At 37.6% G+C, this 27,042-nt stretch overlaps 1 protein-coding gene across 2 annotated transcripts in view; it reads left to right on the top strand.

Moving 5' to 3' along the window:
* Positions 1 to 26,545, top strand: part of Ube2g1 (ubiquitin conjugating enzyme E2 G1) — an 82,746-nt gene extending 56,201 nt beyond the window's left edge. Inside the window, exons 2-7 of one of the 2 annotated variants that reach the window (XR_007595462.1) lie at positions 3,208 to 3,310; positions 8,555 to 8,652; positions 12,007 to 12,185; positions 13,936 to 14,059; positions 21,592 to 21,684; positions 23,555 to 26,545. Coding sequence is in view for 1 of the 2 variants with exons in the window: in XM_050162466.1 (XP_050018423.1) it covers positions 3,208 to 3,310; positions 8,555 to 8,652; positions 12,007 to 12,185; positions 13,936 to 14,022 (467 nt within the window). In the remaining variant the exon portion in view is untranslated. The remainder of the gene's footprint in view (positions 1 to 3,207; positions 3,311 to 8,554; positions 8,653 to 12,006; positions 12,186 to 13,935; positions 14,060 to 21,591; positions 21,685 to 23,554) is intronic. The other variant, XM_050162466.1, reaches the window with a different exon arrangement.
* The last annotated feature ends 497 nt before the right edge of the window (positions 26,546 to 27,042 follow it).

The raw sequence follows: 27,042 nt of genomic DNA, 5'->3' as shown, positions 1-27,042 counted from the left end.
TATGCCTACTGCTTGTACTGGCTTTTAGGGAACCTATTCTCTTTGGATGGATACCTTGCTCATCTTTGATATAGTAGGGAGGGTCGTGGACCTTCCTCAAAAGCAATGTGCCTTATCCTCTCTGAAGAATGGATGGGAGGTGGTTTGGTGGGGTGGGTAAAGGGAATGGAAGGAGGGGAGGGAGAGGGAACTGAGATTGGTTTGTAAAATGAAAAAAGATAGTTTGTTTCCTTATAAAAAAAATCAATAAGGATGATTATGCTTTTTAAATCTGTAGTAGGAATGTAATAAAATCTTTGCAGTAGCATTGTCTATTAGTTACTTGTCTATTGCTGTGATAAAACACCATGACCAAGGCAGTTTATAAAAGGAAGTGTTTAATTGGGCTTACAGTTCCAGAGGGTTAGAATTCTTAATGGTGTGAAGGCATGATAGCAGGAACACCTGAGAATTTAAATCTTGAATAGCAAGGAGGAGACAGGAAATACATAACTAACCTCAAAACCCACCCCTAGTGACAAGCCTTTTAGAATAAGGCCACACCCCTAATACTTTCCAAATAGTTCCATGATCTGGGAACCAAATATTTAAGCTGAGCCTCTGAAGGCCATTCTCATTCATACCACCACTGATATTTTTCTAGTATTGATTTAATTAATAAAGATTGAGGAAAGGAATGCTTTGGTAGTTAGAGAAACACCACTTCCTGTGTTAGTGTGGGAAATTATTTTGGTAAGCCATACCAGGGGCAAACACTGTTAAAAGTGAGCTAGATACTGGACATTTTTTTGCCTTGCTTTTACATTATTTATACAAAATAAGCAATGGACACAGTAACATGCTGGTTAACAAAAAAAGCACAGAAAGTGTGTACAAATGTTTGAGACTAGGATACATTGACAAGAGTGAGAAACAGTGCTAAATTTTCAAGGATACTTTATACATATATGCTAATTTCTGAATTTACGTGCTTACATTATAAAATTTCACTAGACTTCTACTGAGAAATGCAACAATGAGATAATTAGGATTGTACAGTGAAGTGCTCAAGATAGAAGTTTGAGTTTGGAGCCCCATACCCTTAAAAAAGCTTGGTGCAGTAATACACATGTGTAGTCCCAGCATTGGAGGACACAAGTGGATCCTAAATGGACCACTAATGAGACAGAATAGCTGAAAAGGTCGGAAATTAGATAAGTCATGTATAAAACTATTACCTATAATCCTTTGTCTTTACTGCACCAAATTCCTGTCAACAGTAAAGTGCTTATGTGTATTCTTTCTAGTAGCCTGCAACATAGTTTGGAATTAGTGAAAGGTATGTGTGCATAAACATAATAAAATTGAAATAGTTAATATCTTAATGGTATCTTTAAAAATCTATTTAAAAGTGCCTGGGCGGTCGTGGCTCATACCTTTAATCTCAGCACTCTGGAGGCAGAGTCGGGCAGATCTCTGTGAGTTCGAGGCCAACCTGGTCTACAGAGTGAAGTCCAGGACAAGCCAGGATTGTTTCATGGAGAAACCCTGTCTTAAAAAACCAAAACCAAACCAAACCAAAAAACCTATTCAAAAGTAAGAACACAAGCCTCGTGTTTTAAAATACAGTATTTGTTTTATCTGTTTGCTTTGTTTATTTGATTAGTAAACTCTTTGAGACAGGTTTTCTCTGTGTAGCTGCCTTGTCTGACCTGAAACTCACTCTGTAGACCAGGCTGGCCTCGAACTCACAGAGATCTGCCTGCCTGTGCTTCCTAAGTGCAGGTATTAAGGATGTGTGCCACTACTGCCCAGCTACAGTGTAATTCTTGACTTTAGCTGTTTTTTGTTTGCATGTTAGCTTGTACATTACTTTCTTGTTGCTGTGACAAAATAATTGATAAAACAACTTAAGGAAGCTGTGTTTATTTCAGTTTATGGTTTATCAAGTGTGTTCATGCCGGGAAAAGTGTAATTGCTGGCGTTTGACTGTGGTACAGTGATGAGTGGGAGGGAGTATGAATCCTATTACTCTGCTTGCTGTCTCCATTTTTCATTTTTATGCAGCCTTGGAACCACAATTCCTGGAGTGGCCCCAACCACATTCCATGTTAAACTGTTTTGGGAACACTCTCAGACACACACCAGAGGTGTGTCTCCTAAGTGATTCCAAGTTGAAGTAGGTTGACAAATGAATATGGACCTGATATCAGTATATGAAGTTACAGGTTTTGAACTAACAACACTTGCTTACCAGCTCTTTGATGACCCTTTGTTATTAGCCTTTCTTTCTCTATCCTGCTAGTTTTTGTCTCTGTTCTTGTTTTTTGTCATCATCCACTCTCCATGCCAAAGCATTATTTAGAAAAATCTCACGATGCCATTGCTATTTCTGTAGGCACCAGCTATTCCTGTTGAAAGCTGTGGCAGACAGAGGGGTCAGTACACACAAGCAGAAGAGACAGAGCTTCTGTTCTCTTTGTGCTCAGAGGCTTGTGGTCCACACAGGAACTCCATCCTATGTGTATCTAGAGGCATCATGGCAAATAGGTAGTTATTAGTGTAAGTAAGAGTTGATAAAATGTAGCAATTCCAATGCAAAGGTGCTTTTGGTTCTTTATAAAGGAATTATAAAGGCTATAGTAAAAACTTAATATTCTTGATTTGATTTGACTTTGTTTTCTTTGAATTAAAATTCCTGGAGAATTGGCCTTAGTTATTTTCATCTTCACAGGCTCTCTTAAAACCTATGTAGAACTGGGCGATGGTAGCTCATGCCTTCAATTCCAGCATTCGGAAGGCAGAGGCAGGTGGATCTCTGTGAGTTCAAGTCTAGCCTGGGCTACAGAGTGAGTTCCTGGACAGGCTCCAAAGCTACAGAGAAACTCTGTATCAAAAAAGCAAAAACACCCCCCCCAAAAGAACAGAACACACACACACACACACACACAGAGAGAGAGAGAGAGAGAGAGAGAGAGAGAGAGAGAGAGAAATCAAGACAAAACTTACCTAGAATGCTAAGACCTGCTTGGATCCTAGGGTAGATGTAGGAAGACAATACAATTCCATCTGGATAGTTCGCTGTACCTGTGTCTTGTAGTATGGAAATGTGGTCATGAGACAGCATTTTTATAGTTTTTATGGTTTATGACTTCTATATGCTCAAGTTCTGTAATTGTTGGAGAAAAACTGCTTTAAAGTTTTGATTGAAATTTTCTTTTTCCACAGAACTCAACAAAAACCCAGTGGAAGGCTTTTCAGCAGGTTTAATAGACGACAATGATCTCTATCGGTGGGAAGTTCTTATTATTGGTCCTCCAGATACACTTTAGTAAGTATACTAGAATTGACATCTTCAAATAGTTACTCCTTTAACTAGAATTAAAACTTAATTTTGAAAATTGAAATTTTTTTTTGTTGGTTTGTTTTTGTTTTTCACGGTAGGGTTTCTCTGTGTAGCTTTTGGAGCCTGCCCTGAAACTAACCAGGCTGGCCTTTAACTCAGAGATCCTCCTGCCTCTGCCTTCTGAGTGTTGGAATAGAAGGCGTGTACTACCACCGCCCAGCTGAAAATTGAATGTTTTTTAAAGGAGTAAGCAAAGTGATTGTATCTAATGTCATTTGTGTTCAGTTTGGTCACATTTAGAGCCTTTGTGTTATGCTTGAAGCTCCTAATAACTAAAACCTTTTCTTTTGGATCTATCTATCTATCTATCTATCTATCTATCTATCTATCTATCTATCTATCTATCTATCTATCTATTTATTTTTTGGTTTTTCAAGACAGGGTTTCTATGTGGCTTTGGAGCCTGTCCTGGAACTAGCTCTGTAGACCAGGCTGGTCTCGAACTCACAGAGATCCGCCTGCCAGGTGTGCGCCACCATCGCCCGGCTCTTTTGGATTTTTGAGGCATGGTTTCTCTGTGTAACAGTTCTGGCTCTTGTAGAACTTGCTTGTAGACCAGGCTGGCTTCGAACCCAGAGATTTGTTTGTTAAAATTAAAGGTGTGTGCCACCACTACCTGGCTAGTTTTACTGTTCTTAATGCCTTATCATTTATTAAAGAACAAGACTGCAGGTATCTGGATTTTTTTTTAAAAACAGAGTTATTTTTTAAATTTAATTAAAATGAATCAGTTAATTGTTTCTATGTGTGCGGTGTTTTGCATGTATATCTGTGTACCATGTATGTGCCTGGTGCCTGAGGAAGCCAAAAGATGGCATGAACCCTCTAGAGTTAAGGATGGCTGTGACCCACCCACTGTGTGATTGTTGTCAATTGAACCTAGGACCTCTGGAAGAAAAGCTCTTAACTGCTGAGCCATCTCTTAAGACCCGAGATTTTACATAGGACATATTCTGTATATCTATGTCTTAAGAAGACCAAAGAGCCATGCCATTTAAGCTGGCATAGAGGTCAGCCACATGACAGACAACCAACCAGATAGAAAGAGCCAAGAAGCTAAAAATATTGGGGAAACCCCAATGTGTTAAGTTTGCAGCCCTGTGGGTTGAAGGACTCTTTTGTAGGGGTCACATACTAGCAATTCTACATATCATATTTCCGTTGTGGTCCATAACAGTAGCAAAATTACAGTTATGAAGTAGCAACGAAAATAATGTAATGGTTGGGGGTCACCACAATGTGAGGAACTATATTAACAGGTCACAGCATTAGGTTGAGAACCATTTTTCTTTCTTTCTTTTTTTTTTTTTTTGTTTGTTTGGCTTTATTTTTCGAGACAGAGTTTCTCTGTAGCTTTGGAGCCTGACCTGGATCTAGCTATTGTAGACCAGGCTGTCCTCAAATTCACAGTGATCCACCTGCTTCTGCCTCCCAAGTGCTGGGATTAAAGGCATGCGCCACCACCGCCCGGCCGAGAACCACTTTCTTAAAAGGAAAGAAAGATAAAGAAGACAAGGAAAAACAGACATACTTAAAATGATGTTTACAAGGCTGCTAATTCTAATTAAGTGCTTTATACAATATTTTATTAAATTCTTGAAAAGTGTTTATTGACTTAAGTGCAAGGAAGTGATCTTATAGTTGTTTCAGTAGTGTGGGCTTGAGAGTGATTGAAAACAAATTACCATGGGTTTGAGTAATGCAACTATCAGTTCACTGCCATGCAATGGCCTGAGGCATTAGCTCAGGAAAAGTACTGTTGTAAAGTTCTAAAAAAATATGTGCTATTTTGTGACGTTATCACTAACCTTAACTTAGTTACTAGAGGGCATTCCATACTGTTTACAGTCTGTGTAATCTGTGACTAGTTCATTCAGGTATTAATTTAAGACTGATAGTTACTGAGTATTTAGTCCTTTTTACCCGTCTGCACCTAGCATAGATTTATTACTTTTATATCCAATATTGAATTTTTCTATTGCTGTTTAGATTTTCTTTGTCAGGCATGGTAGCACATGCCTTTAATCCCAGCACTTGGGAGGCAGACTCAGGTAAACTCTTGAGTTTGAAGGTAGTCTGATCTGTAGAGCAAATTTCAGGACAGTCAGAACTATATAGAGAAAGAAGCCTTGTTTTAATGCTCCCCCCCTAAAAAAAAGTTTCAAAAGTTTTCTTCTTCATGTAACATTTGGAAATGAAGCAGGTCCAAGTACTCTAGGCAAGTGTTGGACCACTGACTCAGAGCCCCAAGAACAGACTTTTCTTTTTTAATTGAAAAGGGGTCTTAATATGTAGCCTGGGTAACTTAAATTTAATAGGCCTGCTGCTTTACCTGTTCCATTGCTAGATTATAGGCATGTTTTTTGTGATTTAATGTACAAAAACAATAAAAGGTTTTGTGGCAGAAACATGACCTTGGTTTTTCGGATGTTCAGCAGTTATGTACCTCTTTAACATCTTGCTAATGTTACTAACACTTTCTATATTGAGAGACTTTAAATTCATTTATATTGTAGTGTATTTCCTTTTGTTCACCATAGTTATACCTTTTTGTGTTTGAACAATAGTAAATACATTTCACCTACTTTGTTATTTTACACTATGAGGATTTTAGTTCCTTTGTGCTAACTTGACTGCTGAAGTTTGTTTGATTGACCCCACTAATTAAGGTGGTTTTGGGGGGAATGGGGTGAAGTAAGAGAGAAGCATATAAAGCTGCTGAGGTGAAGTAGAGGATAAGTCAATAATTCCATTAAAACATTTAAGAACTAGCACGGTTGTTTCAGGTATTTTTTATTCAAACAAAAACATACACCTTAAAATTTTAGGACAACTTGTCAGTTACTTTTAAATAATTTAGACAGGTGGTGGCAACTTTATGATGAGAATCCTAGTCAGCTATTAAAAAGATTTTTAAAATATTTTATCTTTCATTTTTAAAAATTTTATGTGCATTGGCATTTTGCCTGCATGTGTATCTGTTAGAGGGTTTTAGATCACCTGGAACTAGAATTAGAGACAGTGTGAGCTGCCTTGTGAGTGCTGGAAATTGAACCCGGATCCTCTGGAAGAGTAGTCACTGCTCTTTAACCACTGAACCATCTCTTCAGCCCCTGAAGCTTTTGAATGAATCACATCAACCAAAACAAAGTGACCTGGGAGAGATGAGGTGCAGGGAATTTTTTTTTTCAAGGATATTTTGATGTTCTTTTACTTCAAGTATGGTGGTCAGAGGACAACTTTGTTAAGTCAGTTCTCTCCTTCCACCTTTACCATGGGTTTTGGAGATGTAACTCTTGTTTCTATGCTTATATGACTAGTATCTTTACCTATACAGCAACCTTGCTGGCTTACTTCTGTTTATCCGACATTTGTATTTTGTTCAGAAAAAAAGCAATGAAAATTATTTATGATTAAAATTTCAACTTGTACTGAAATGTACAAAACACAAAGGATCCCATGTCTTACATCCTACAATTTATCACCGTTATATGTAATGTTGTGTCTCTTATTTTTGTGTCAGTATACAAATACCCGTTCCCATCTTTTAAAAAAATTACTTATTAGTGTGAGTCTGCATAATGTGTATGTGGGTATGTGGTCTGCAGTATAGATAGGGGGGGTCAGAAGACAACTCTATGAATTTGGTCCTTTCCATCCAACTTTTTAAGTAGGTTTGGGGGATGGAACTCAGGTGTCAGGCTTGTTTCTCAAGTGCCATTATTTGTTAAGCCATCTTACCTGTCCAATATATACCTTTTCAGGTCTTGCTTTGTAGCTCAGGAGGACATTGAGATTTGATCTCAAGTGCTAGAATTACACATACATATTACCATTGAATCATTTTTGCTTCGTAAGGTAGCCTTGATCTCTTTAATTAAGTTGGACATGTACATGAATGGTTGTGAGCTGCCATTTGAGTGCTGGAAATCACATCTGCATCCTCTGCAAGAACAAGTGCTTTTAACCACTGAGACATCTCCATAGTCCCCAGCTAGTGTTCTTAGGAATCATCTGCTTAGGGATTGTCAACCACAGTGCACTGGGTCCTCCCATGTCAATTATCACTCATGGCAATCTCTCACAGACATTATCACAGGCTAGTCTGACTCAGATTTTTTTTTTTTTTTTGCTTTTGTTTTTTTGAGACTGGATTTCTCTATAGCTTTGGAGCCTGTCCTGGAACTGAATCTGTTGACCAGGCTGGCCTTGAACTCACAGAGATCTGCCTGACTCCTCTGAGTGCTCGGATTAAAGGCATGTGCCACCACACCCTACTGCTGGACTTTCTGTTAATTGAAATTTTCTTCTCCTAGGTGGTTTTAGGATCAAGTGGATAATAAAAATTAACTAGGACTACTCCACATTTTTTTTTGTTGATAGGTAGCATATTGGACAGTACATTATTGATACTGTAGAGATCACCACACTTTAAAGTCAATGGCATAAAACCTGCTTGGGAAACCCTTTTGTTTACTATTGCCCTCCTAATGGGCATATAAATACCAAATGAATTTAAAATTTTTTTTTATCATTTTATTATGTGTACAGTGTTCTGCCTGCATGGACACCTGCAGGCCAGAAGAGGGCACCAGATCTCATTACAGGTGGTTGTGAGCCACCATGTGGTTGCTGGGAATTGAACTCAGGACCTTTGTAATACAGTCAGTAATCTTAACCTCTGAGCCATCTCCCCAGCCCCTAAATGAAATTTTATTACATAATGAAATGAATAAATAAGTAGATAAGTAGAAGTGGGAGTCTGCTTCCAGATAGAGAACCACAAAAATGTGCCTAAACTTTGAGATGAGAAAGAGGTTGATGGGTGTGACTGGAATAAAGAAAAATGATCATTTGAAACCAATATAGAAAATTCAACAACTTGAATCATGTAGACAAGGTTAAACTCAAAGTTCACTGAAGACATACACTGAAAAGCATAATACCAGTGCGATCTGATCTGAACACATGATTCCTTTTATTTCTACTAACCTGGAGAGTTTAACAAAGCAGTATTTATGGTAGTTTATTAAACTGTATTTGCAAGGAATCATAATTATTTTTGTCTTCCTTTCTGTTTTTTTTGTACCCTTTTATTTGTCTGATTGACTATATACTTGTAAAGAATACTTAAATTCATGAACTTGGTTTTCTTTTATTTTTTTCCAGTGAAGGTGGTGTTTTTAAAGCTCATCTCACTTTCCCAAAAGATTATCCCCTCCGACCTCCTAAAATGAAATTCATTACAGAGATTTGGCACCCAAATGGTAAGTTTTCTAGTTTTACTTTCATAATTTCAAATAAGATGATTTATAATTAAAGATTTCACAAAAATCTCAGTGAGATCACTTTGAGATTTCATGTTTTTGTGCGTTTGATCTTGTATTAGACTCTAAAGAGAAGAAATACAAAGAATTTATTTTTTTAACTTAGTTTTCTGCTTTTTTTTTAGAAATGAGGTATGATAAGTTTCAGTTCCAGGTTGACTTGGACCTCACTGTGTACCTCATGTTGTCCTTGAACTTTTGGTAATCTTCCTGCTTTAGGCTGCCAAGTGCTCAGATTACAGGCAAGAACCACTGTTCCACTTTTAGAAAAAATACCTTTTCAGGAAATGGTCTCTGGGTTGGGAATATAGTTCAGTTGGTGGAGTACTTACCTAGGTCTTGGATGTTATCCCCAATCATTCATAGAATGGGTGTGGTCATACAAACCTGTAATCTTCTAGCTACACAGCAAAGAAAATTGTAATGGTATATGCCATAATCTTATTAAATAGCAGTATTATTCATGTTATCCAAAAAGTAGCAATAATACTAATGCCTGCCTCTGAAAGTAAAAGCAAAATGTTACATATAATGCAATATGATTTGGTAACTGAAAATACGAAGTGTTATGGTGGCTGGAAAGCTTGCTTAGCAGGTAAGTGTGTAATGTTCTTCCATCACCAAAGATGGATTTGAAGAACTCATTGTCTGTTTCAGAAAAACCACCTGTAAAGGATCCAAAGCCTTTGGTATATGTGGTCATCTGTCCTCACATTATCAGTCACACACAGAGGCATATTCATATATGGAAAATAATTTTTCAAATAAATGACATGGAATGATCATTCAATAATTCCATTTATATGAAATTTCTAGAATGTGCAGCTCTGACTCAGAGTATATTCACAGTTGCTTAGGACTGCTGGAGAGTTAGGAGGGAAGGAAAAGGGTCAATATCAGTTGTACAAGGTTTTGTTTGGAAGTTAATGAAAGTTCCTAAAGTTGAGTGTGATTTGGTGTAAGACTCAGTAAGTGTATTATCTAGAAACAATTAGACTGTATCCTTCAAATTGTTGAATAATGTGGTGGGTTTTAAGATTGGTTATTCACTGTGCAACTTTGACTGGCCTGAATTACTACGTAGATTAGACAGACTTTAAACTCAGAAATCGTCCTGCCTTTGTTTCCTAAGTGCTGAGATTAAGGGTGTGTACCTCAATGCCCAGCTCATAAAGGATTTTCAGGTGGATTTAGGAATAAAAGAATAGAGTAATAAAGCCAGTTCTAAAGAACATGGAGACGAAAGGGGAAAAAAGCAGCAACAGAACAATAAAAGAAAAAAGGAGAAATCAAGCATTTGGCAAAATATGAGTAAATATTAAGTGTATAGCTAGCGTAAGAGTTATAAAAGAGGGCTGGAGAGATGGCTCAGCGGTTAAGAGCACTGACTGCTCTTCCTGAGGACCCAGGTTCAATTCCCAGCACCCACATGGCAGCTCACAACTGTCTGAATATCCAGTTCCAGAGGATCTGACACCTTTACACCAGTGCACATAAAATAAAGTTAAATAAACCATAAAAAAAAAAAAGAGTTACGATAGATATCTCATAGGGAACATAGTTGTCGCCCAGAGAGATAGCTCAGCTATTAAAAGTTAGGCTCACAACCAAAAATAAAAGTGTGATTTGGACCTGGTGGTGATGGTGCACTCTTTGAATCCCAGCACTTGGGAAGCAGAGGCAGCCAATTCTCTGAGTTTGAGGCCAGCCTGGTCTACAGAGTGAGTTCCAAGACAGCCATGATTATTACATAGAGAAACCCTGCTGGGAATTGTAGGGGGTTGGGGGTTGAGATTTGACATGATTCTAATTTTGGTCATGGAAACATGATCTCTAACGGAAATGTATTCCACCAACGTTTAAAGGGTAAACCTTGAAAGCATTTTGCTAATTGAAATATGACAAACTAAAAGAACAAAAATGTGTGGTTCTACTTCTGTGAGCTACTTCAGTAATTAAAATAGTGAAAACTGGGATGTTTCTGGAGTCTGAAGAGTTGGGGAAACTGAGAACATTGTTTGTATACACAATTTGAATTGAGGAAGAGGAATATTGATTATAGTTGCATGTCATTGCGATCCCTGCCACCCTTCAAGACAGTGTTTCTCTGTGTATTTTTGGCTGACCTAGAACTCAGTCTGTAGACCAGGCTGGTCTTGAACTCACAAAGATCCACCTGCTTCTTATTTTTAATTATTAACAAAAATGGTAGAAATTATAATTTCATCCTATGCCTGTGCTATAGTAATAATAATAATAGAATTCATGCCAGGTGGTGGTGCTACATGTTATCCCAGCACTCAGGAGGCAAAGGCAAGTGTATCTTATCTTAGTGAGTTTGAGACCAGCCTGGTCTACAAAGCGAGTTCTGGGACAGCCAGGACTATTTCACAGAGAAACCCTGTCTTGAAAACCAAAAACAAAACAAAAATAAATCATGTCAAGAGATGTTTCATAATAGATAAAAATCTTAAAGATGTCTTGTTTTTGAAGTGATACAAGAAAATAAAAGTCTTTAAAATTCTAAAGATTTAAATCTAAAGTGGTTTAAGATTCTAGGTTATTGGTTGTGGCTCTGAAACAGGGCTTGTTTGGTTTATTTTGCTTTTAGCTCCACTGTCCTGTCAGTCACTTTGTAGATCAGGCTGAGCTCCAACTCCCAGGGATCCACTTCTCTCTGTTTCCCCAGTACTGGGATTAAAGGAGTTCTCTTAACCACTGAGACATCTCTCTAGTCAGTACCCTCTCCCCATTTAAAATTTTCACTTTGGCGAGGGGGGGGGGTGTCCAGACAGGGTTTCTCTGTAGCTTTGGAGCTTGTCCTGGAACTAGCTCTTATAGACCAGGCTGGCCTTGAACTCATAAAGATCCACCTGCCTCTGCCTCCTCCTCTGCTGGGATTAAAGGCGTGCGCAACCACAGCCCAGCTTAAAATTTTTACTTATTGAAACTTGAAGGCCATCTTAGTAGAATTTGAAAGGAAAAAAATTAAGACAGCTATAAATGCTGGGAATAGAGAGATGGAGAAGTAGAAAAGTCATGTCTTTTAAATTAGGGACAGCAGTGGAGGTCTGAATAAGCTGTAATTTTAAAGAATGTAATATAGTTTAGTTTATATTCCTTTGGGTTTTGAGATGGCTTCTGTGCATTTTGTAAAATCTGTAGTATTCTCAAAACCTTAGTAGATTACATTTGGGAAATTTACATGTGAATAATATTTTATACTTGTACTTATGGATAAGTATCACATTTGTATAACCAAATTTAAACAATTCTTATTCTATAATTTTACAGTTGATAAAAATGGTGATGTTTGCATTTCTATTCTTCATGAGCCGGGGGAGGATAAATATGGTTATGAGAAGCCAGAGGAACGTTGGTTGCCTATCCATACTGTGGAAACCATCATGATTAGTGTCATTTCTATGCTGGCAGACCCGAATGGAGATTCACCTGCGAATGTAGATGCTGCGGTAAGGTATTTGTTGCTTGACAACTGCTGCTTCCATCCTTTACCTTTTCATTTTCTCTCTCAATGAAACTCAACTTAAAATTTAGTACTTATATACTTATTTCTCTTTCTGTTTGTTTATTTATTTATTTTTCCGAGACAGGGTTTAGCTGTAGCTTTGGAGCCTGTCCTGGAACAGGTTGGCCTCGAATACACAGAGATACGCCTGCCTCTGCCTCCTGAGTGCTGGGATTAAAGGCGTGCACCACCACCACCTGGCTTCGGTGTCTTTATTTTTATACAAGTAAAAATTTATCACTTACAATTGTTTTGAAATATATAGATATTTTGAGATAGCTAATTTGAACTGGTTGACATGTATTACCTCATTAGTTTTTGTAGTAAGAATAACTAAAATCTACTCTTTTTCATTAGTATGCAAAGTAACGGATTTCATTATGATCATTTACATATAGTTGTATCTTGCTGTAGTTTGTCTTGGTTTGAAGACTTTTTTCTTCTAAAGAATAAAGATTAAGGGCTGGAGAGATGGCTCAGCAGTTAAGAGCACTGTCTGTTCTTCCAGAGGCCCTGAGTTCAATTCCCAGCAACCACATGGAGGTTCACAACCATCTGTAATCAGATCTGGTGCCCTCTTTTGGCATGTAGGCAGGACACTGTATACATAAATAAATCTTAAAAAAAAAAAGAATAAAGATTAAAAATTGCTATTGTTTCTGCTTTCTTTAAATGGATATTATTATAAGAAAGAGAAATACAGAGAGACCAGCTATTTTTGTGAGCAAAATACCATTTGTTTGGTAAAAATTGATTTTTATTGTAATTGAAATGTGTTGGTGCTCATGCTGGAGGGTGATATGACAACTGTTGCTCCTGCTCTTTCACTCCGGAACTCAGCAACTCCATATGATGCACCTCTGTTGTCTCAGATGGGAGACAACCTGCATGTTGGCTGTTCCTAATTGTTTCCAATAGTGGAAGTAGCTGATTTTCCAGTTAATTTTAATGTTTTATTTGTAAATTGTAAACTGAAAATTGTGACTTTTCCAAGGACTTTCACTTAAAAGTGTGTGTGTATGAGACCAATTTTTTGATGGATTTTGGAGAGCAGAGGATACCTTTTGGAGTAGCTTCTTTTTCTAGCATGTGCATCTCTCCCTAACTCAGGTCATCAAGCCTTCTAATCATTGAGCCATTTAACTGCCCCCCCCCTTCTATTTTAAAAGAGAAATTTTCTAGTTATTGTAGTTAGCATAAGAGTTTTCTATTTGTAATTACTATTCTAGTCCCTTACAAAACATCTTGCTCTTTTGATGGGGGTGGGGGAGTATTAGGGTTTGAACCTATGCCCTTAGGGGCAAATGCTCAGTGCCTGAGCTATGTTTCTAGGTGAAAATACTTTGTTTTGAAAAAAATTGGAGTGTTTTGGATTGACTTAAACCATTGGAGTGTTTTGGATTGATTTAAACCTAGGTCTTTGCACAAATTAGGCAAGCAAGCTAAGCTACAACCCTACCATAACGTTAAAAGAGCTACAACTACAAAAGGATAACTAAAATAGGAGCTGGGCGATGGTGGTGCAGACACTTAACCTCAGCACTTATGCAGAGGCGCGTGGATTTCTGTGAGTTCAAGGCCAGGCTACACAGAGATTCCCTGTCTCAAAAACTAAACTAAACTAAGTAAAACTAAAATATTTTATTGTAATGGGTTTATAGAAAGTAATTTTGTTTTATTTGTTGTATCTGCAGAAAGAATGGAGGGAAGACAGAAATGGAGAATTTAAAAGGAAAGTTGCCCGCTGTGTAAGAAAAAGCCAAGAAACTGCTTTTGAGTGATGTTTATTCAATAGCTAGTAACTTCAATTATTTCAGGGTAAGTTCACTTAAAAAACATACAACTCTTTTGTCTATTTTGGTCAAATGCTAATGCTAACTTTTGCAAATCATTTGATTTAGCCATTTGACTTGTATTTATTGGCTTCATTTTATTCCTCTAGTTCTATTTTACTATGGTTTACTGCTTCTCAGAGCTATAGAAAATCACTTGTTTTCTTCTCTTTTGGGGCATTCAGGTGTTTTTAATTTGCTGTTCTGTCTTAAAATAGTTTTATGGTAATGGTCTCTTTATTTTCACAGGTAGTAACTAAAGAATCAAAAAAATTTTTTTTTTCTTTTTACTGTGCTGGCAGTAAAGTGTGCCTTGCACTTCCTGTGGGGAGGTATTCCATTACTGAGCTAAAACTTAGCCCCTATTGCCAGTAAAATTTCTAGTAATGAAGAAGTCAGTTTGGTTTCTTCCATTTTACCCTGTCCTTATCTTCTAATCCTCTTCTGGGCACCGAAGTATCTTGCATCCTCTTATACTGAATATTACAAATGGTAAAAGCTAACTTTTGATTTTTGTTTTTTGTTTTTTCCTGTGGTAGTGAAAGAAAGACTGTAGAGCTTGGAATGAGTCCAGTTGTTATTTATTGTTTAGTATTCATGAAATCGTGGGTTCAGTCCTGTTCTAATTAGATTTTTTGTTTCTGTGGTAATATACCAACTTGTTGAGTAGACGTCTTGATTAGTCAGACTTTCTATTGCTTTGATAAAGCACCATGACCAAAAACAACTTTGGATGGAAAAGGCTTAATTCATTCTCACAACTCTTAGATCACAACACATCACTGAGGGAAATAAGGGCAGGAATTCAATGTAGGGACTTGGAAGCAGGAATTGAAACAGAGGTCATAGAGAAATTTCTCACTGACTAGCTCCTTATTACTTGCTCAGCCTTTCTTATTTATACAATTTGAGGCCACATGTCTAGGCGTGGTACCACCTTCATCCCCCACAGCAATCATTAATCAAGAAAATGCCCTATAGACTTGCCTACATGCAGTCTAATAGAGGCATTATCCCAATTGAGGTTTCTCTTACCAAATAACTCTAGTTGACAACAACAGAAATACCAGGAGAGTTAGAACGGGTTTATTTCAGTTTACAGGTTATAATCCATCATAGAAGGAAGCTGGGGCAGGAATCTGGAGGCAGGAACTGAAAGTGGAAACAGTTAGGAATGCCTGTTCTAGCTTTCTTATACCATAATTGGCTTAGCCTGCTTTCTTAAACAACCCAGGACCACTTGTCATCCACATTGGGCTGGGCCCTCCCTCATTAATCATTAATCAAGAAATGCCTCACAGACATTCTCAAGGTCAGTCTGGTGAAGACAATTCTTTAACTGATATTTAATCTTCCTAGGTGACTCTAGTCCAGTAGTTCTCAACCTTGCTAATGCTGCAACCCTTTAATACAGTTCTCATATTTTGGTAACCTCTAACGATAAAACTTTTCTTCATTACTACTTCATAAGTATAATTTTGCTACTGTTATGAATTATAATGTAAATATCTGTGTCTTTGATGGTAGCTGATCCCTGTGAAAGGTTCCCAACTCACAGGTAGAGAACCGCTTCTCTAGTTTATGACAAGTTAACAAAAACAATCAACAGATCCCCAGCACCAACAAAAAAACCAGATGTTGTACATTGGAGCAGTGGAAGGCAAGAGGACCAGAAATTCAAGGTCACCTTTGGCTATGTAGCAGATTCAAGACCAGCAGGGAATACATGAGATACTATCTCAAAATTATTAAAAGAAAAACCTTATTTTTAATACATTGCTAACACCATTGGGCAGCTTTTTTAAGTTGGTTTTTTATTTCCTTTTTTTTCTTTCTTTTTTTGGAGACAGGGTTTCTCCGTAGCTTTGGAGCCTATCCTGGAACTAGCTCTTGTAGACCAAGCTAGCCTCAGACTCACAGAAATCTGCCTGCCTCTGCCTTCTGAGTGCTGAGATTAAAGGTGTGCACCACCATTTCCCAGCTGGCCTTTTATTTCTTAATAAGGCCAATAGAGTACATTTTCTCTAAATCTCTAGTCACTATTATCTTCTACCTAGTAGGGAGTCAAAGATGAAGGACCCCATCTTGACGTAGAAAAGGACATTATGTAGATAGATCGCATTTTTTATTTGAATTAAATGTTGGGGGTGTTTAAAACTATGAAATGTGTGGTAGGTGCAGTGATACATGCCTGTATAATCCCAGACCTTGATATACTAGACTAGAGCGTTTGGATTCCTGGTCAGCATGGACTAGTTAAATTCCTGTGTGAAAAACTTAAAAGTGATAATAAATGAAGCGTTAAAACATTTTCCTGTATTTATTTGTGTCTTTGTATGCCTGTGTATACAAATTCTAATGCATTGGCAGGTGTATATGCCATGGCACAAAGGTGTAGATCAGAGGACAATTTGGTGGGAACTTCTTGTTCTTTACACCACATGTATCCCAGGAATTGAGCTGCAGTTGTTGGACTTGAACTGGGTTGTTGGACTGTCTTGCTGGCATTGTAACATTCAGCAAATCGTAATTCATGTATATTGCTGTACATACCACCAGTTTTAAGATACTATACTATATTCATTTGTATGTTTATATGTTTGTGTATATATGTATATTTATTTGCTTTGTTTGTGTTTTGAGATAGGTTCTTGCCTTGTAGTCCTGGCTGGTCTGGACTCGCTGTTGATCAGGCTAGCATTGGACTCACAGATCTTCCTGCCTCTGCTACTTGAGTGATGGGATTAAAGCTATGTGCCCACACAGCTGGCTCATGTATATTTTTGTGCTTCTGGTAATGGAACCCCAGGTCTTGCACATTCTAGGCAGTCATTCTAACACTTGAGTCACACACTCCTACCCCAAATTTTAGAGTTAGAAGTTAACACACTTCTAAGGTGTCCTGTGTTTTGTTTGTTTGTTTTGCTGAGCATAAAACTTAACTGTTTAAAAATATTTACTCAAGTCTTTGAAATTTATAATGTTTCTGAAACATTTCTGTTACTTGACCTAGACTTTATTTCACTTTTTGTTAGTTTCTCTGCCCTGTCTTTTCTAAGTCTTATCTTTTGATTGAGATTGGTATCCTAAGCTGGGAGGAAAGAGAAGCAAATCTGTTTTCTACAGATCAACACTGTTACTTTGTATGCCACTAGAAATGATGATTTCTGTTGTTTTGCATCATAGATAAGGGTATTATACCAATTCTTTATTGCTTTGTAATTGTTCTAGATTTAGTGATCTCAAAGAATATTTGTTATCTTATACTTCTGAGGGCCACTCAATCCTCTACATTTAGGGTATTTATTTATTTATTTATTTAACTCCTGACTTTACGTCCCTCACATAGCTGAAGGACAGGTACAGGTGTTGATGGTTAGACTGTACAGTCAAGATACCTTAAGACAAACTGGGATGATCTATATCAGTACTTATTTAGGTAGTTGTGTGTAGTATATACTTGTCTTTGAGTGTTGGCTGGAGTCCTCTTTGGCTCTTTTTTAAATTAAAGTTTTAATCAAAAAATAATATTTACATATATTTTGCCCTTTGTGCCCAAGGAGGCAAGAACAGGGTTTCCAGGTCTCCTAGAATCAGAGTTTACGGACAATTGTGAGTTACTGTGTGGGCAACTGAACAGGAATTCTCTGGAAGTCCACTAAGAATCTTAACTGCTGAGCTATTTCTCTAATCTCCTTCTTTGATTCTTATCACATGGTAGTCACCAGAAATCAACTCATAATATGTCAGGTGTTTCATCAGAGAGAGCAGGAAGAGGGTAAGGGTGGATTCAGAACTAAGTGTGGTAGATATTACTGTCTCCTGTCCATAGGAAACAACCTGGTGGAAATGTTGCCTACAGATGAAACATAGCTGGATTCCTACCTGGGGACTGCCTTCATGATACCACTTCTTGGTGGTTATTTGAACATGATGGATTGCAGTTTTGGGGGTTTCTGAAGGGCCATCAAAATGTGATGCTTACCTTTGATTCAGCGAGCCCCTCCAATAAAACTGGCTCACTTCCTTTGGGTTCCTTAAATAAATAAGGCAGAGACTTTCTACATAGCACAGGCTAGCCTGGAACTAACCTCCACCTCAAGTTGTGGGATCAAAGGTGTGTACCCCTATACCTGGTTCACTTTGACCTTTGAGAGCACTTGTAAACCCCACATAAGCAGATTTAAGCCTCACCATCTGCAATTAGAAAGTGTTGTAAGACTCAAGCACAGCAAGAACACACACTGCTCAAAAGAGAATGTGAGTTCTGTTCTCAATACCTACATCAGATAGCTCATAACTGCCTGTGACTACAACTCTGTAGTATCTGACATTGTGACCTGCTTATTACACACATAGACATGAAAGTACAAAGAAATCATTTGGTAAAAAAGTAGGGGCAGGCAATGCAAGCAGATTTTGAGGCCATCCTGGTCTACAAAATGAATTCTGAGATAGCCTGGGTTACACAGAGTAACCCTGTCTCCAAAAACCAAAAGAAAAGCTTGCCTAGTTGGAAATTTGGTTTGTGAATTTTGAGAGCAATTTCTTACAAATACATGTGTGTATATATATCTGTGTCTGCCTCTGTCCCTCCCAAGTAGTCATAGTCTATTTCCTGTTTGAGAATGTACTGCCAAGTAGTTATCCTAAGGATTTGGTGAGTTTCATATTTAGATCATTTAAAGATTCAACTCTATATTTGCTTAAGATCAAGAGTTCTGAATGGGTCTGTGGAGTTGGTCCAGTGGTTAAAACTAACTGTCCAAAGCCTGACAATAGTTTAGTTTCCAGGACCCACATGGTAGAAGGAGAGAACTGACTTCCAACAAGTTGTCCTTTGACTTTAACCTGTATACCAGGGCATACAGAATAAATAAAATAATTAAAAAAAGAAAAAGTCCTGAACTATTGAGCCTCCTGATCACCTAGATTCTAATAAAATAAAGGGGAAAAGTGAAAACTACTAAACATACTATAGGACTTACTCCTCTCTCTCTCTCTCTCTCTCTCTCTCTCTCTCTCTCTCCCTCCCCCCCCCCCCCCCCCCCCCCCTTCCCTTTTTTTCTTGGGGCGGTTTTTTTTTTTTTTTTTTTTTTTTTTTGAGACAGGGTTCCTTTGTAGTTTTGGAGCCTGTCTTGGAACTAGCTCTAAAGACCAGGCTGTCCTCAAACTCACAGAGATTCACCTGCCTCTGCCTCCCAAGTGCTCGGATTAAAGGCATGTGCCACCGCCACACACTTTTACTCATTTTTTTAATAACTAAAACTATCTTCCCTAAATTTAAAGATCTGGTATAAATACAGAAAGGTAATCTATAAATAAAGAAAAATATCAAGCTTGGTCTTGGAGTTCCAGGCTACTCCCTCCAAAGAGGAGGGGACAGTATCTGTTTATTTTCCAATTGATTTTTACTTGAATGTTAGAACTTAGTGGAACAGTTCCTCTGAAGATAAACATCTCCAGGTTTTTAGATTAAGAAACAAGAGTAGAAACTAGGAGATAGCTTAGTTAATAGAGTGCTTGCTATATGCAAGTGTGAACACTTGAGTTCTGATCCTTAGCACCCAAGCATGGCAGCACTTATTGATCCCTCTGTGTTTCCAGTGCAGAGGAGATGATAAATAAACAGCTTATATTGGAGATCATTGACCAGCCTATCTAGTGAAATTGAGCTCCTGGTTTAGTGAGATCCTGTACCAAAAAGTAAGGTGTGAATTGGGGGACTGGCGAGATGGCTCAGTGGTTAAGAGCACCGACTACTTATTCCAGAGGCCCCAAGTTCAATTCCCAACAATCACATAATCTGATTAATACCCTCTTCTGGCATAAAGTCAATAGAGGCTCATACACATACAACAAATACAGAAATAAAAAAAATAGTTGGGGAAGCTGACACCATGTGGGAATAAGGAACTTGCTCCTTAGCCTGACTACCAGAGTTCAATTCCCATAACCAGCATGGTTTAAGGAGAGAACCTACTTCTGCAAATTCCTACTTTCCTGACTTCCACGTGCATACATTTCTCTACATAAACACAATACTTAGTGTTTTTAAAAATTGGGGAAGAAGATGGGAATGACTGAGGAAGATGCCCAATGTTGACTTAATGGTCATATACACAAAAGAAGACAGAATAAGGAAGTGGCTGTTTGAGACAAATAACTATTGAATTTGATATATTTGTAGTATTTTTGAAAGTATGAATTACTTAATGCCGCTAGAAGTTAATAAGTAGGACATGGTTACATGGCTTTTAGTTCAACATCATTGTTTGATATGAGTAAGTTCCTACATTTATCTTTTCTAGCAAGAAAATTAAAGATTTTTGGAGAGAAACTTTTCTTTGAACCTAATTTAACTGAAAGGGGTTTGATGAGGTTATCCTGTTATCCTGATTCATTGAAATGCTCTTGATAGTTGTCTGTGTTTGATACTAAAAGGCCTGACTTTCAGTGTTCAATGACTTGGCGGTTACATGTCTCTTTAATTTTTTTAAGCTTTTTTTTTTTTTAAAGAAACATCTCCAGTCAACTGTTTCATGGTCCTGAAATTTCTCATTGTTTATATCATAGGGAAATGATTATGGGATGTCCCACTCTGAATCTGTTTCTCTTTTAGACCTGGGAGATTTGTTAGCTAAGTGCTAACTTTGGAGAAACATTCAGTGGCATTACCTCAAAGCTACACTTCTGTTGTGTAACATTGTCCTTCGAGTTTTAGTATATGTCTTTATATTTTCTACTGAGACATATTTCTACACACATGTATCTGTTACAAATGCTCAACTATCACCCTGAGGAAGGTAATATAATCCTGACTGGTAAACCTCATTCTTTGTAGAGGTAAGGCAGACAAATGATTAGTACAACTCTTTTGCCAAGGATTTTAGCAGTAGTTGACTCAGTCCTAGGAACTCTTAAATTGTAAATCAGGCACATGTAAGACTACAGATTTGTTTCACACCATTCTTCCTCCAATAGTGCTTTTGCAGACTTTTTTGGCAGGGATGTTCTATGTTGCCCTGGCTGTCCTGGAACACAGAGATTCGCCTACCTCTGCCTCCCAAGTGCTGTGTTCTAAGGTGTGGGCTGAGCCACCACTGCCTGGCTCAGTAGAGCTTTTGATGTAGTTGAATTTTGGGGTGATTGTAAGATAAATTTTATTCTTAGCCTAATAAGATTGATTAAATTTCATGTCTTATGTGAATTGGCTTTTCTATTTAAATTTTATTACTTGACTCCCTAGAGATCTTCTGCTTGCTTTTACCCAAAATTGTGCTTGGCATTAGATGTGGGTTTCTGGGAATATTTGTTATGGTGGTTTAAATGAGAATGGCCCCTTCCACTCAAGAGGATTGAATGCTTGTTCCCCAGTTGGTAGAATTGTTTGGTTGGGAATGATTAGAAGTTGTGGCCCTCTTGGAGAAGATGTGTCACCGGGGGAGGGTTTTGAGGTTTCAAAAGCCCAAGAATCCCCAGTTAGCTCTCTCTCTCTACCTCCTACTTATGGATCAGGATGTAAGCTCTCAGCTACTGCCTCAGCGCCATGCCTGCCTGCCTGCTGCCATGCTCCCTGCAATGATGGTCATGGACTCACCCTCTGAAACTGTAAGCCACAAATAAACTCTTTCATCTATAAGTTACCTTGGTCATGGTGTCTTATCATAACAATAGAAAAACAGCTAAGACACATGGTCTGAAATAGTGGTAATGGGAGCTATCTTTGTGTTCTGTCCTACACTCAAAGCACACATTAATAGAATAAAGGCTCTGCAGTGGCCACTCTTAAATAGGATTAAAATAACTTCATCCTTGTGTTTTTCTGACTAGAAGCTATCATTGTTAGCTGTATGATCAAATCTCACTTTTCTCTGCAAAGGGGGGAAATGTCATGTGATAATTTTATTTATCCAGGTTTGCAAAACACTACGTGGCACATCGTAAGCATTTGATAAGATGGTAGCTTTTTTTTTTTAAAAAATGTGTTTCTTTAAATTTTTTTTACATTTGTTTTTATTTCATGTGTTTGAGTATTTTGCCTGTACATATGTCTGTGCACCATATTTGTGCAGTGCCTGTGGAGGCCAGAAGAGGACACCAGTTGTCACTGGAACTGGAGTTACAGACAGTTGTTAAGTTACCATGTGGGTGCTGGGAACTGAACCAGGTCTTCTGGTAGAGTAGTCAGTGCTTTTAACTACTTAGTCATTTCTCTAGCCCCTGTGTGTGTTATGTTGGATTGGAGGCTATCATTTGTGGGAGGTTCTGTGAAAAAAATGGGTTTGAAGTGAATGTACAAAATTGGCTAAAATCAAGCAAGTTGAAAAGTAATCTTAAATTGTTTTTCTTCTTTTTTGAAAAAAATTATTTTAGTTTATGTACATTGGTGTTTTGCCTGTATGTATGTCTGGGTGATGATGTCAGTCAGGTCTCTTGGAACTGGAGTTATAGACAGCTGTGAGATGCCATGTGGGTGCTGGGAATTGAACCTGGTTCCATTCAGAAAGGCAGTCTGTGCTTTCAACCTCTGAGCCATCTCTCCAGCCCCTTAAATTGTTTTTCTACACATCAATATTTCTAAATTTCCAAGTCACTTTTACTAATTTTAAATTGTGTGTGTGTGTGTGTGTGTGTGTGTGTGTGTGTATGCATGCATAAGTGCAGGTGACCACAAAGACCCAAGATTTTATATCCCTTGGACCTGAAATAACAACTTGGGTGCTAGGAGCCTAACTCATGTCCTCTGTAAGAGCAAAATGTGCTGTTTACTGCTGAATCATCTCTCCAACACCAAATTACTTTTAAATAATCCATTTGTGGTTTCTGGATGTGATGTATTTGGAAATATTTGGAATATTGAATAATCTAAAATGCTGCTGTAAAATGTAGCTGGTTAATTAATATCTACATTGCTCGGTATGACTGCCACCAGCCACATAAGGCCAGCATGGCCAAATATCCGAAATTGACTTTTAAAGATTTATTTTTAAAACATTTCTTCAGCTATTTTATCTACATATGAGTGTTTTGCCTGAATGTTTATAAGTGTGTTAGAAAGTATCAGATTCCCTGAAACAAATGGTTGTGAGCTACCACGTGAGTGCTGGGAGTCTTAACTCAGATTCTCTTTAAGAGTAACAAATGTTCATAACTGCTGAGCTATTACTCCAACCCATAAACATTTATGCTTTTAAAGACAAGGTCTTGCTGTGTAACCCTAGCTGTCCTCAAATTCATGATTTTGGGGGTCTCAACTTTGAGGTCTGGGATTAGAGGTGGGTATTACCTTCCTAGCCCCTTAATTTCTTTTAGTTTCATAATTTAAATGTAAAAGTGTATAACTATTTGTGGTTAGCAGCCACTATATGATAAACAAGCACATAAGTAAACTTCAATTGAAATTATGAATATAAGTAATAAGTTCTGTTTAATTATTTATTTGTAGTTTATTAAATAATGCTGTTTGTTTTTGTTGTAGGTCTCCAATTGAGAAACATGGCACTGTTTTTCCTGCACTCTACCCACCTATTGCTGGACTTCTGTTGTAACAAGTTGGCAAACTCTGGCTGGAACTGGGCTGCAATAAAACATGCCAGTCATTAATGCTGACAAGAGCCTAACAAGTGCCAACTTACAGATGATTACGCATTTTGAATTCTAATGAACTGTTTTAACCTTCAGGAAGAATTGTAAAGACCTGTACATAGCACAACATGATCCGGATAATATATATACTGTTCATGTACATCCACAAACACACCTTGTACCAAATAATGCTTTCTTGTAGTAGAATAAGAATCGTGTAAATTCTAAAAGACTTTAGCAGGTTTTCTTTTCCTATTCATCGTTTCTTATCAGTTCAAAAAGATTCCTTAAAGCATGTCAGGTGAAAACCAATAAGGATTAAAAGTTTCCATATAATTTCCTTTAAACCATTGAGTCTTCATTACACTCTTTCCATTTACTAATCTTTTGTATTTTCTTTGTTTTGCCACACTTCCTTTCCTTTTATCTCTTCTATCTGCCAGAAAGTTCTCAAATCACTTAGTTAAAATACTGAAATACTAGTAAATTACTTGATTTTTCACGATGACCTCAGTGGGGTCATCACTAGGTGCTTTGTCCTTTTATACTTGGATTCACCCATCTCTTGGATTGGATGTAGCAATAACATTTTCTGGCTGTTGAGAGCTCTTGATCCTAGTCATTATCTCCTGAGAACTTTAAAAGAAAAAAGAAAAAAAAAAGGTCTGTTCTAACTAAGTTCAACTTAGCGAAATTTATTCCAAACAATGCAAAAATCCAGATTTGGTTTTATTTTTTGCCTTTAAGTTGCCTAATCTTAAGGTTGGATGAATAAAGCATGCACAACTACAGGCTTTCTACATCTGGGATTGCTATTAAAAATGCTATTTGTCCTCTTACCCTTATCCTTAATCCTTCATATTTCTTTATTTCTTCTTTACTGCAGATTTTCCTCACCTATTGTACAAAGAAATTGCGATGTATATTTTCATGTAATTTGATTTTGGAATTTTTGTCACCTTATGTAGTGAGTTCTTCCAAAATATAATTTTTTTCCAATAATTGTCAAGGTGTTGGCTTTTATTGTATTAAATGAAGGCTATAGTACTAAATACCAGAGAAGTGCAGTTTAGAAAAATCTCAGGTTGATTCCTTATGCAAACAAACTTAATACTTGAAAATCTCATGGCCATGGCAGTATATGTATTAGGTTCTGTCTAGATTCTTTATCTGAATCTAAAACCATTATAGGGGTGAGTCTTTGCTAACTGACATACAGATTTTGTCACCGACATAGTGCACTTAGATTTTTGTTTGAGCATAAGTATGTTTTCTAGACAGTTTCTAAAACAACTTCAGTGATGGATAATAGTAGTATGTTCGGTGTTAAAGACAGGCCTGAGCTCCTGTCTGGTTTTAGCTAAGAATGGAAAGTAATGTTTGCCATATAAGAGCTAGAGCATAAGACTGTACCTGTTACTTGATGGTGTTTGATTGTGAGAATAGGTGGGCCTCTGCCCCATGGGGTTTGGCTAAGTCTTTTATCAGAAGAGGGAATAAAAGTTTTGCTGTCAAAGCCAGACCTTTCAATCTCTTAAGTCTTTTTTTAAAGTAGTGGAAATGGACTAGGATGTAGTCATGATACAGCACCATTTTTAAATCAAAGTTTTCTCGGGAGCATTGTAAAATCTATCATAAACATTGTCAAAACCCTTAAGTGTGTAGCAGCTGTGAACACCTTAATTGGATTTCACTGGAGCCCAGTTCTCATTGAGAACTTTTAGACACCCTTTCTCCCGCAGACTAGAAGTTATCCTACAGTGCTTTTGTCCTCCTCCAAGGGCCTGGGAATGCAATCCTCTTCACTCTCCATTCAGAAATCGTCCTCACAGTGGTTGCTTTGGCAGTGTGGAAATTTTGCTCTCCTATTGCTATGATTCTAGCTGACAGTTGAATTAAAATCCAGGGTTTGACTGCTCTGCAAGTAGTAAATGACCTAGTAACTCAGGGACAGCTATTTCTGAACTTACAAGTGCCACGGTAATGTACTTATTTTGGGATAACTGTGTGGTTCTTTGTACTAGATCAAGGACTGCTGGAGAGCTAAGAGTGACTGCCTTTATCCTGAAGCTCTTTCCCCTCATGGTGCCCCGACCATCTTCTACATATGAAACAGAAGCCTAAATGTTAGGGCTTACTTTCCTATCAGAGATGTCATCTGTGCCTTTTCTAGTATTCATCTGACGGTGTGGATTTAAATGCCTCTACATTTGATTTAAAACTCACACTCAGGTGGCTTTTGTCCCACTAATGCATCATTAGTGTGAGGCAATTCTGTTTTAGAAAAAGTTCCATCCTTACCCCAAACCTTTGCCACCTATGTCAGCCTTCAGCTACATCTACAAAGTTCTTTAGATTATAGATCTGTTGGCTGTTACTTATTTTATTCCAAGTTCTTGTAGAGGCTTGCAAATTTCAGTCTGTTTGTAATGAGATATTGGTGGCTTTATGTCCTTAAGAGTTTAAAATCCACACAGTGATTTCTTTGTCATTAGAAGGTAACACTTGAACGTTTGGTTTTTCTATTAGTTCTCTGATCACCTGGGTTTCATAGTATCATTTAATGGCCTTTGTTCCCAGTTGTGAAGTTTTATTTATATGCTCATTCACTCTCTGCAAGCCTGCCCACTTTGGGCCTTGGTGCCTGTGTATCTTTGTCTGGTCTCTAGTTGGTGGAATTACCTTCTTTTTGTACTGCCACTTCTCAACATTTTTGAAGTTTGACATAATGTTGCTTCATTCCAGTTTTTTTTTTTTTTAGTTCTGTAATTTGTTGACTGTATTTAACTATGTGAGTTTTGTTGTGATGTTTACTGTATTGTAAAGCACCTTAATCATGTGATGGGTGCTCTATAAATCAATAAATGATGACTTAGAGGCTGTATTATGAGCTATTTTGGTTTTAGGTGCAGGTCTCAAGGAAGTGCGATGCTTTCTGTATAAACAGCATATGATATCAAATGGTACATACAGAAACCTTGATAGCTATCAACAAGCTTTATTTAAAGATGAAATTTGAAAACAGGAGTTAAAATTTGACTTGCAGTCTGATAAAATGCTCTTTATATTTCCAATACATGCTCACACATCATTTCAGTTCATGGTGAGTTAGAAGCTTAAAGTGAACAGTTGGCAGAACATTATTGGGAATCTGTCTTGCTTAAACTAGGCTAGCTCTACCATAGAGATCAGCTAATCTATGAGAAACCTAGATTCAAAAGTGAACTGATGAGATCGCCTACCCTCCAAGCAGATTGCCATTCCTACTGGGTGAGATTTAGTAACAAAAGAGACAAGAATGAGCTTCCTTCCTTCCTTCCTTCCTTCCTTCCTTCCTTCCTTCCTTCCTTCCTTCCTTCCTGTTTTTTTTTTTTTTTTTTT

Source organism: Alexandromys fortis, unplaced genomic scaffold (genome assembly GCF_014885135.2).
Source record: "Alexandromys fortis isolate MF-2015 unplaced genomic scaffold, M_Fortis_MF-2015_v1.1 scaffold_84, whole genome shotgun sequence".
Lineage (NCBI taxonomy): Eukaryota > Metazoa > Chordata > Mammalia > Rodentia > Cricetidae > Alexandromys > Alexandromys fortis.
Note: the sequence above shows the minus strand (reverse complement) of the source record. Positions and strands in the feature narration are given on the sequence as shown.